This window comes from Mytilus californianus, unplaced genomic scaffold, assembly GCF_021869535.1.
Source record: "Mytilus californianus isolate M0D057914Y unplaced genomic scaffold, xbMytCali1.0.p SCAF_3, whole genome shotgun sequence".
In the NCBI taxonomy this organism is placed as follows: Eukaryota; Metazoa; Mollusca; class Bivalvia; order Mytilida; family Mytilidae; genus Mytilus; species Mytilus californianus.
In genome coordinates this window covers 60544165-60555988 of record NW_026262679.1, presented here as the reverse complement: position 1 = coordinate 60555988, position 11824 = coordinate 60544165, and the positions used below count along the sequence as shown (strand labels likewise).

Here is an 11824-nt window from a genome sequence, read left to right as displayed (position 1 = left end):
AACGTGGGCGCTAAATGTGATCGGAGAGTAGGTGTTTACTAGGAAATCACATTATCACTTCCGTGACTTAAAAGCTCAGGACCTTTGTGTTGGAAGTCAGCTTTCTAACCGACTAAGCAAATGAATTACTCAGGCTTAAAATTGTAGGTGTTAATTGTGCATAATAGGTAACTACCATTGTAACTGCTTATAAAAGTGACTGGTATCACCATGAAAATAGCAGACAATTTCATGAGCGTCCAATGCGCTTTTCTAGATTTACCTTCATCAGAAACACTTAATACCAAACATTTGAAAGCCAAAGGTTGTATTTCTATTCATTTATGTAAGAAACATATGACCACAAGGGGCCCGATAGCAATAGTCACATCCATCTAATGTCTGCCTGAGATGTACGAACCTTAAAAAAAGTTTGTTTCTAAGTAATATGTACATTTAACATGGCGAGGTTAAGAAAAGTATCACTTCTTTACTTGATCCAACCTATTAAAACATTATCTGAATTGTGTACAACAAATGAGAAGTGTATTTTTAATATATATACAAACCTATCGCTCGGGATAAAATAATCGAAACTAATGCCAAACCCATGGTTAAATGAAAAACAAATCTACGGCTGCTATGAATTATTTCTGAAGTAATAGTGAGTACCACATGAAAGGGGGTGTTCTTAAAAACAAAATATTGTAGTGAAATATTAAGTTGATACTTGCAAGTGCTCTTTATTTGCAGGTCCAAAAACTACCTGAAAATTATCAAATTCTATGTATTTTTGGGAAAAAGCGTAGAACAGCCTTTTTTCAGATGCATTAACTGTGGCATCATGGATCCAAAACTACTTGTTTTTATTTTTACATTTTATTGAAATCAACTTTATAACAGACATAAATGGAAATCTTGATTAAAATTTTAAAATATAAGAAAACATTGGCTTTTTTGCACAATGTCCATTGCTGTGATATCTTAGAAAATAATTTTAAAGTAAGGAATGCATCTCCCTAATACATATCTCAAATGCCTTGTCTGGTTTATCTATACCTTTTGGTCCTTCTCTGTTATGTTAATCAGCTTTTTAAAGTCTTTGGCTTTGGACATCACTGAACAGTCGCCTAAATTGTTCTGGACCTGGCAAATCAGTCAAACCAATCAATGCTCTTATGATATGAAAGACAAGACATTTTTTAAAAGGAACCAATGAAAAATCTTCCACAAAAGGATAAAGAACCATGTTTCATTCAATTGTCGCCAATGTATTATATTGTCCCAACCAGAGTAACATTGTGTATTGTCAAAAATGAAAGCACACATTATCGAAACTCATTTTTGAAGCCAACAACATTTGGAATTAATCGGGTCTGTATATTGATATGAATTGATGAGGTTTTTACAGAAGATTTTATATGAAAATAAGGAGATGTGGTATGATTGCCAATGAGACAACTATTCACCAAAGTTCAAATGAAGTGGATGTAAGCAATTATAGGCAACCGTACGGCCTTCAACAATGAGAAAAATCCATACCGTATGGTCGGCTGTAAAAGGTCCCGACATGAAAAATATGAAACAATTCAATTGAGAAAACTATCGGCCTAATCTATAACAAAACAATTTACGAAAAACAAATATGACAGACATGAACCAACGACAACCATTGAACTACAGGCTCCTGACTTGGGACATGCACATAAAGAATGTGGCGGGGTTAAACATATTTGTGAGCGTTTAACCCTCCCCCTTATGTCATTTAATAAACATAATATATACACGCACATATGTTTCAACATTACGGGCACTATTTCAGCAATTATATAACCACAGACAGAGAATAACAGATGAAAATCAACTATTAAACTATGCAGATGGAAAGCTGGCAAGCACATTATCACTGATCAGATTTTATTATTAAACATTTAAAATGTCAAGTCTTGTTTAAGTAAATGTTTGCAAATAACTATTCATTCGTTAATTTTACACCATTTAGCAAAATGACTTGACCTGTTTTTGAAAGTGTTGAAGTTTTGTTCATCGAGTCGTGATTTTGCTCTTCTAACTACTTCTTCTGGTGGGTAAATATCACATCCGGTGTAATCGTGAACGAATATGTTTTGATCTGCAAGTTTGAAAATGAAATCTTCCTCTACTATGGTCCTAGTTCTAATGACCCCAGCATAATTGTAATGAACAACCGAACATTTGATGGTTTCGGGATATTCTACCTTAACAACTACGGCTTCGTGAGACATGCTATAGTACGTGAAATCAATAATATCTCCAGGGGAAAAATGTGTTATCTCTGTAGCTGTCTTAAATGGCAGTGTCTTTAGCTCAGTTTTCCCAGTCTGAAATATAACAAAACAGAAAACAGTCCTAGTTAGCTAGGGTACGCTCCTTTTGACTATATAAAAATTTCAAACAAAAAGTTACATTTTCTACCGATTATAGTGTTTCACTTTAATTGTAAAAGATGTTAAAACTTGTAAAAACATCGTCATCTAAAGGGCAATAACTCGTTTGATAATTTTGGTAAAGATAGTGAGTAGATTATCTTGTCATTCTGGCATTTTAACTTCTGCTATCTTTTCTGTATCTATTGTTGTTTTCAATATATTCATTTACTGGCATTGGATCGATACCATTGCTGGTTGATTGTACTGATAGGCTCAGTAGTCAGCTCAGTAGTCAGTTAACATTGGCTAGAGGTATAGGGGGAGGGTTAAGATCTCACAAAACATGTTTAACCCCGCCGCATTTTTGCGCCTGTCCCAAGTCAGGAGCCTCTGGCCTTTGTTAGTCTTGTATGTTTTTTAATTTTAGTTCATTTATATGTTTTTTGAGTTTAGTGTGACGTCCATTTTTAGTACAAAATTTTATTTAGGGGCCAGCTGAGGACCACCTCCGGGTGCGGGATTTTCTCGCTGCGTTGAAGACCCATTGGTGGCCTTCGGCTGTTGTCTGCTCTTTGGTCGGGTTGTTGTCTCTTTGTCATATTCCCCATTTCCATTCTCAATTTTATGGTCATTACAGGTCTTCTTCCGACAGGTAGTAAAACCGTTGCCAAAATGGGGCGTCCGTTTGGTTGTGCGGTGCTTTGGTACTAAAATGATTTAATAACATAGAACTACTCTTCTTAAAATCTCCGTTGAAAAAATAAGAAAATTTATTATTAAGAAACTTCTAATATCTTTTTGTCTAATATCTCCTAACATATGCATGTACTTATACATCATTGGCTTTTAAAGTTTTAGGTCTGAGCGTTACTGTTCAAGAAAAACGCTTTGGATGCACAAAATTATCAAGTATTATTTTCATTTACGAATTTTCTTCACTTAATCAATAAAATAGAATAAATTGTTTGCCTTTATTGGATATTAATAGATATCAGAAAAAGGGCAAAGGTTTGGTACCATTAAAACGTTTAAACCCGCTGCATTTGTTTGCACCTGTCCTAAGTCAGGAATCTGATGTTCAGTAGTTGTCGTTTGTTGATGTGGTTCATAAGTGTTTCTCGTTTCTCGTTTTTTATATAGATTAGACCGTTGGTTTTCCCGTTTGAATGGTTTTACACTAGTAATTTTGGGGGCCCTTTATAGCTTACTGTTCGGTGTGAGCCAAGGCTCCGTGTTGAAGACCGTACTGTGACCTATAATGGTTTACTTTTATAAATTTTGACTTGGATGGAGAGTTGTCTCATTGACATCCATACCACATCTTCTTATATCTATTCTCTTCAGTAAACCTTTATATTTGCATAAAGATATTAACATTTCTGTATCTTACCTTGCAGTGTCTTGACATATGACTAGATCTGTTCGAAAAAGTAGAGAAGTTCTGATCCCCACACCTGTCTAATGCTCTCTTAACTACATCTTGCGACTGAAAAGGTTTTTCCTGGCTGAAATCGTACACGTAAACATAATCTTTTTTCAAATCAAAGAAGAATACTTCTTTGACAACAGTTCGAGTGCCAAACAAACCTGGATAGTTAAAATGCACAAGCGTTAATTTTACTTCGTGTAAATCGTTGGTGTTGTAAGGGGAAACACTTGTTACAACACCTTCATGATTCAGACCAACATAAGGGAAGGTAATGACATCTCCATTCCGAATCATATTACATCGTTTCACCACTGGCTTTGGAATCTTTGATGCTGGTTGTATCAGGGGCATTATTGTGTCCATAACAAATGAAGAAACACAAGGTAAAGCAACAGCAATAGCCGCACTTACAGCGAAATAGAAACAGGAAACATGGAACATCACTGATATTCCGATACTTATTAAACAAAATATGAGTGACACCGTCATTTTTTTGTGTTCCTTTTCGTAGCATTTTAAACACATCAATCCTTTCTTTAACTTATCCTTTAATGTTGCCATTCTGTCGACCATGGAGAGTAAGCTAGCTATAACAGCTATATGAGCAAATCCTCTTATGAATGGTTTTATTCCTTCGCAAAATTTTATTGCACCTTTAAGCAATAGTTTCAACAACCATGAAATGGTATATTTCACATAATTCGCAAATGACGATACTTGGTTACTAAATTTTGAACCAGTCGCAATTTCATTTGATTTTTCTTCGCAGTTATTTCCAAATAAATTGTAAGATTCAGCATGTACATCCTGTTCAAATTTGTCAGCCATTTTATTTGCCCTGTCCACGATCTGTTCAGGTGTAAATGGACGCCACTGGTACCGTACAATTTCGATCTCCTCCTTCTCCATGTCATATTCTTTTGTCTCTCGTAATACCGTAATTTTTTGCGTACCTTTCTGAAAATGAATCAATGTCATTTTTCCGACTCTTTGATTCTGTTCAGCCTCCACGTCAGTAACGATGGCATGGTGGTTATAAACATTCCAACCGACGAATCTTTTATGGAATCTAATGTGATCTCCAGGACTGATCTGTGTAATCCGATGAACTTTTTCATACGTCATACATTCTTCACATGTAGGGCCTAGGGTCTCAATAAACTCGTCTATATTGTCATTACTTTGTCCAAGATTTGTAATATCAGAAAAATCGACTTGTTCAAGTTCTTGCAAAAATTCTTCACTGTCTAGGACTTCATTCGTTAAGCTGTCTAGCTCCGACTGAGAAAAGTTTAAGTCGACCTTCCTTATTTGTTCGTCAACAAATAAATGTGTTTGCTCTGATTGGAGTATACTTTGCAGCTCATTTTTACTGCCTTGAAAATGGGACAGCAGATTTGTAAAGGAGGAACTTTCATCTTCATCTTGCGGAATTGTACTTCCTGTTGGTAATATATGACGAAGCAATGCCATCTACAAAGAATTAAATGGTTCAATCGTTTTCGTGATGGTAAAGCTTTAAGCTCGAGGAAAGAAAATAGGTGTTGTCCCAGACTTTCGTAAGATTTTGCATACATGTTGGACAAGTACTAAAAATTGGAAAATATATTCAGTTTGACTGCTTTTCTAGTGTTTAATTGAATGAAATTTGCAAAACCAAAAAACTTTGGCTGATTAGCTGGCAAGGGTTGTAAACTAACCTTCCTTCCAAAACTATCTTCAGAGTTTTGTGATCAAATTTATTTTAAAACGACAAAAAAATACAATGGAACGTTTTAGCTGGACCACACATTTTATTGTGTTGATCCGCGACTGCAATCGTATAGAATGCATTTAAAATCGTTTAAATAATTCGTTTTCAAAGTTGATATCTAGTTAAAATTACAAATATGAGGTATAAATGTAAATATGGACATTTTGGTTATCTAATTTAGACAATAAAAGTTTATTGCAGTCGAATAATCTTAAGATTTTTTTCTACGTTTATACTATACTTATTGAGGATAAAATATTTTTTTCTAAACGTTATTTATGTGTAAACTGGGCCGATTAACTCACCAATTGAAAAAAAAAACGCATCGATAAGCTATAGAACAAATTTTTTTTAATCCTTATAATTCTTAATACAAACATCTATTGGTTTTTTTTCTTTTAATTTCAACCTACTGGAACCCAGTGTACTACGAAAACCAAAGTCGTTATGCTTTTGAATATATTTTAAAGTAAATCATCATCTCCATCGTCAAGGCCGTACGGTAGCTTATAATTGCTTACATCCACTTCATATGAACTTAAGTAGAGAGTTGTCTCATTGGCAATCATACCACATCTCCTTATTTTTATATACATGTATAGTTATTAATTTCTCGACAATTATTATTTTTTTTTTTTGAACTTGTTTTCTGATGATTTAACAGTTTATCTCTAACTTCTATAGTTTCTGCCAAAACACCGAAAAAATCACAGTGCAAGGGAAACACATGAAAGAAGTTAACTGACTATTTCAGTTTTGTTGACGTAATTACTGAGTCTTTTCTATTTTAATAGTTTTTGCTCTTTCTTCTTTAGTTTTTGCCAAAAACGTTAAAAAGGTAAAAATTGTCAGGGCAATCACTCATATAAGGAGTCGACTGACAATTTCGACCACGTTAACATATTTGTAGATCCTGTCCTGCTGATTATTTTTTCTTGTCAGTGTTTCTCTTTATCTTTAAATAATCGGGTTTAAGATAATATGACATAAATGGAGAATGTGTCCCCATGGACACATATGATGCCCCCGCTTGCATACAACATTATAAAGGGACATAACTCAAGAACAATAAAAGTGACGCTACCCAAATTTGTATTTAATCTGAGTTTTGTGGTAATAAGTATTGTGTAAAGGTTTCATAATGTTTGGTTGGGGCAAACTTTAGTTACAGAACGGAAACTAAAAATTTTGCAATTTTTCCATTTATAAAGCGGCATAACTCTATAACGGTTAAAGTGCCGCCACTAAAATTCAAACTTGATCTGTGTTTTGTGGTAATAAGCATTGTGTTAAGTTTCATAACATTTGGTTGAGGCAAACTTAAGCTAGAGAAAGGAAACTAAAAATTTGGTAATTTTTCCATTTATAAAGGGGCATAACTCTAGAACAGTTAGAGTGACGCTACCAAAATTCAAACTTGATCTGTATTTTGTGGTAATAAGCATTGTGTATAAGTTTCATAACATTTGGTTGAGGCAAGCTCAAGTTAGAGAACGGAAACAAATTTTGGGACGTACGGACGTACGTACAGACGGACAAGGGTAAAACTTAATGCCCCCTCCGCTACGGCGGGGGCATAAAAAAATCATTTGAGAACAATAACTCCTATAAGGTGTCGGTTGACGATTTTGGTCATGTTTGCTTATTTGAAGATCTTATCCTGCTGGCCATTGTTGCTTTTCAAAGTTTCTCTTTATCTACTAGTAATACATTTTAAAGATAATGAGTAAAACTAAAAATTAAGATGATAAATTTTAAGAGTAATAACTTCTATGGGGTGACGTCCGGCAATTTTTGACAAGATGGAAAAAGGTATGTGTTGACAGTCTCCACATTTCTGGCCCTGTCAAAATTTCTCTATTTATTAAGGTTTTCAAGACAACAGACACAACATGCATTGTATTCCTATGTTATATTTTTAGAAATCATGCTGGTTAGATTCAAGATTCAAGATTTTATCAACCAATAATGGACCCTCAACGGGCATACGTATAAAATACAACAATTTCACAATGATTATTATAGCATAACAAATTAAGAAAGGATAGAATATGTAAACTGTGCCACTTGCTTGAGGATGAAAAACACTTCCTCCTTGAATGTAAAATTAACAAAAAACTTAGGTATAATCTATTTGAAAATTGTTTACCTTCTCAAAATTTTATGTCTTTTACCCAAGAACAAAATGTAAAAGAAATGCTAAACCCCTCTATCATGGAACATGTTAAAAATATTGGCTCCTTTATAAAACAGTCATCAAGTTAGAACTGAAGTCTTATAATTTTTTTCCATGTGTTCATTTCTTTTAGAACTGTTATTTCTTTGCTATATTATGTTTATTTTTGTTTTTGGTCACACACTAATTATGTTTATATAACAATAAAGATATATATTAAAGGTACATTAATGGGTACCAATGTACCTTTAATAATATGTTATGCTATGATAATCACTACCGAAAGTCTAAGTTACCTATCAATTACGGGCATGGGCACACTTTTCCGTATTTGAGTACAGTCCCCTACGGCAAAGTTTTTATCCACTCCTAGTGTCATTGAAAGCTTGTTCCCGGCCCTTTTATTCATGAAAATGCCTGGGTGGGAAAGTGCACCGGTCCTTTTACATAGTATGGTAAAAATAATAACCATTGCCCTAAGTTCAAATAATGTGACAGTAATTTTATAACTATACATTACATTATCCTTACTTCTGGAAAAATTCAGCATACCTTTATTTCCGCACTGGTTTCCGGAAATTTGGAAGTACAAAAACAGGTACTTCTGATCTGAGCAACAGGGCAAATATTCCCTCCTTTATAATTTCTTTTTTTTTAATTACCCAAAAGAGACTTTCAACAATGGTCCTATAATGATCCCAAATCCTTAAGCTTTCATTTGATACCAAAATAAATCTAAAAATATTTATGGACAATTAAAGTTACAGCTAAATGCGTAGGAACTATTTTGTTTGAAACGTATACTACTTTCTTGTCTGGTCTGTTCTTTTTGACCGGGCCGATATAGTAGTTCTATACCTAAAGGGTTTTAAGGAAATACTTGATATTTGAGGATGCCGAGAGTATATAAAGCTATTATATGATTTTTTTTATAGCATCGTTCTTGTTCAGTTTAACTTTTTATTTATCTCACCGTAAATTGACATCTGCACTAAGATTGTTTTATTCTGTTTAAGAATACTTAATACACCTCTGAATCTTGAGTCATGGTTTAGCCGTTATGTACTAAGATGGCCTTTCATTAATTCAGTTATACTATATGTAGTAATTGTTACACGTTAGAACTCTTAGTTTAGAGTACCGCAAACAAATAACATTCCAGATACTTTTATTTTTTTTACTTGTTTTGTGGTTGCTTTTTTTGTTTTTATGTTTTTTTTTTGTTTTTTTTTTGTTTGTTTGTTTGTTTGGTTTTTTTTCTTTCCTTTTTAGCAAGGAACGAATATTTCGATTTAATAAAAATGTATAATGCCATGTAATATAAAATCTTCAAATACTGCATTACTGATTTAGATAATTAGCCTTGAGCAAGCACGCTACTCATGTAAATAGTTAGAAAGATTTAAATCCAAAATAAAACTTAAACAAAATTAATTTACTTTTTCCTTTCTAAAAAGTGCATGTATATAATATTCCGTCCCTACTTATCACAAATGTAGACATCTGTGGTCAATCAAACACTTAAAGGCGATATATAACGTACTGGTAGCTATATTTTTGTTTTATTAGAAGAACGTTGTAACATTATGTCAATTTGTGATTTTCAAACATATATCTCTGAATGTTTCTCTAACTTGTTAAAAAATTCTCATTGTAAACTTTAGTGATCGATAGAATTGGTCGCTAGCTTGATTGGTCGCTGGAATCGGTCGCTAGCTTGAGTCTGGTGATAATCACTTTGTGAAATTGTTGGGTGTTTTTTTTTTATATGTATGTGCCCTCTGAACAGCAGAACATGATGCTCAGGTATTTAATTGATTTTACACATTCCAGGGGAGTCCCATTAAGTGTGAATATGTCACGTAATAATTTTCCAGATTTATTAAATATTACAATTTTGGTTTTTGTTTATATTTACATTTAAGTACCAGTCATCACAGAATTTTTGTAATCTACAGAGCTTGTTTTGGAGGCCTAGAGCAGAATGTGATAGTAAACTAACGTCTGCATATATACATAAGACAATCAATTCTAAGTTTATTTAAAAATAATGGACTAGATGAATCGGATAAAAAATCTGGAAGGTTATTTATAAAGATTTTAAATAGATTTTTGGCTCGGTACATCCCCCTGCCTGACACAAATACTTGAGCCGAACGGTTCAGTAAGCTCATCAGATATTTTAACAGATAATGTTGATTTAGTATACATATCTTTGAACAAATTGTAAAATAACCCACCAACATTTGCTTTCATGAGTTTAATATACAAGTATATAGCAGTATGAATAACTGTGTCGAATTCCTTTTGAAAATCTACAAGACAGGCGTTATCGTTTTCTTCTTTGAGAAATACTTATCTATAAGGGCTTTGAGAACAAAAATATGATCTAATGTCCTTGATTCTTTTGAAAAACCAATTTGAACAGGATGGAAAAGGTTGTGTTTCTCCAGAAAGTTATCTAATATGTTAAGAACAGAATTAAGTAGCTTGCTTAGGACCATGTGACTGCAATACCCCTGTAGTATTTTGGTTTTGATAGATCTCCAGTTTTGGGGATTGGATAAATATACCCTTTTATCCATTTAGTGGGGTATTTGCCAACTGTTAAAATTTGATTAAACAAAAATCAAAGAGGGGATATATAAAAAAAATATTTTGACCTGCTTTAAGCATGTCATTAGTTATAAGTTGTAGATCTCCAGCCTCATTGATTTTAGAACGTGGAATCATGTTATAACTTTTTTAACTTGATACCCAATGATGATTGTGGTCAAGTTTGGTTCCAATTTGCCAAGTAACTCAGAGAAGGGTTTTGTAAAAGTTAACGGCCCACGACGGACGCAGTGATGGCAATATCACATACTGGCACTTTGGGGCCAGTTATTCTAATAAAAGAGATGTAGATTATACCACAGAGACTTGTGTAGCCCGTTAAAGTCAACGTTCGTTCATAAATTCACTATTCTTACTTTTTGGACCATTTTTCTCCTTGCTTTATTTTTTCACCAATTATTTTTTATCATAAAAAAACCATGCATATTGGGTTACTTTGGCAGTAACGAAAGTTGTTGGAAAGGTATCATGTTTAATTTGACGACATGATTGGAGAAGATTTATGACGAGACTTTTTAATTATTTCGAGGATTAAAAAAAAAACGTTTTAAATTACTAAGCAGCAATAATTGTCCAATTGTTCGGATTCATGAACCTAAAGAGAAAGTAAATCAATTTCAAATATATAACAACTTCTTATAATAGTATAGGTCGTAGAAGGCGTGTAGCGAAAAATCAAAAAAAAGTATTAAAAGAGGAGTATCGATACTTCCTTATATTAAGACAAAACGAAAGTAGATATGTGTATTTTTGTTTACGCTTTTTTATCATTTTTCGATAATAGACTTACCATAGAATCTCTAGAAGTTAAAACAAAACTCCAATGCGTCAAAATATTTGCTTTATAGATTTGGCTCTTTGCATGCAACGCAATACTTTTCAGAACTTTATCGGACGATAATGGATACTCCGACTACAACCATTCCGGATTGTTTTTTTATTTTTATTGTGTCTCCATTGTTTGTGTGTTAGTCTCTTTTATTATTTAGGTCATTCTTTTGTATTCTTTGTTTTTTTATCGCATTATTTTGTAGTCTTTATATTTTAGCACCGCATTATAGATCTCGATATATATATATATATATATATTCTCAATTCTTACTTTTTTTTGATCATTTTTCTCTCTGGGTTATGTTTGCCCTATTATTCTGTATTATGTAAATCCAGGGACGGATCCAGCCATTTTTAAAGGGGGGGGGGTCCTAACCCAGGATAAAGGGGGGGGTTCCAACTATATGTCCCCATTCAAATGCATTGATCGTCTAAAAAAAGGGGGGGTTCCAACCCCCGGAACCCCCCCCCCCCCCCCTAATGGATCCGCCACTGAAATCCCATGCAAACCTTCATAATAGTTTGGTTATTTCGGGACGGCATAAATAAAAGTTATTGGAAAGGTGTCATATTAAATTTGACGATTCGATTCGTGGTAAGGGGAGATTTCTGACGAGACATTTGATTATTCC

At 33.5% G+C, this 11824-nt stretch overlaps 1 protein-coding gene across 1 annotated transcript; it reads right to left on the bottom strand.

Moving 5' to 3' along the window:
• Positions 1-839: 839 nt before the first annotated feature.
• LOC127733073 (uncharacterized) lies at positions 840-11321 on the bottom strand. Its single transcript, XM_052242350.1, has 3 exons — positions 11152-11321; positions 3778-5289; positions 840-2339 (listed from the first exon to the last, which is right to left on the bottom strand). Exons 1-3 carry the CDS (start codon positions 11152-11154, stop codon positions 1956-1958), a joined length of 1899 nt encoding a protein of 632 aa, XP_052098310.1. The 5' UTR covers positions 11155-11321; the 3' UTR covers positions 840-1955.
• Positions 11322-11824: the final 503 nt, after the last annotated feature.

Excerpts from the sequence above, each read along its gene's own strand:
- LOC127733073 (XM_052242350.1), bottom strand. Across the intron at positions 2,340-3,777 it reads ATATGTCAAGACACTGCAAG|ACTGGGAAAACTGAGCTAAA; the intron begins GTAAGATACAGA and ends GTTATATTTCAG.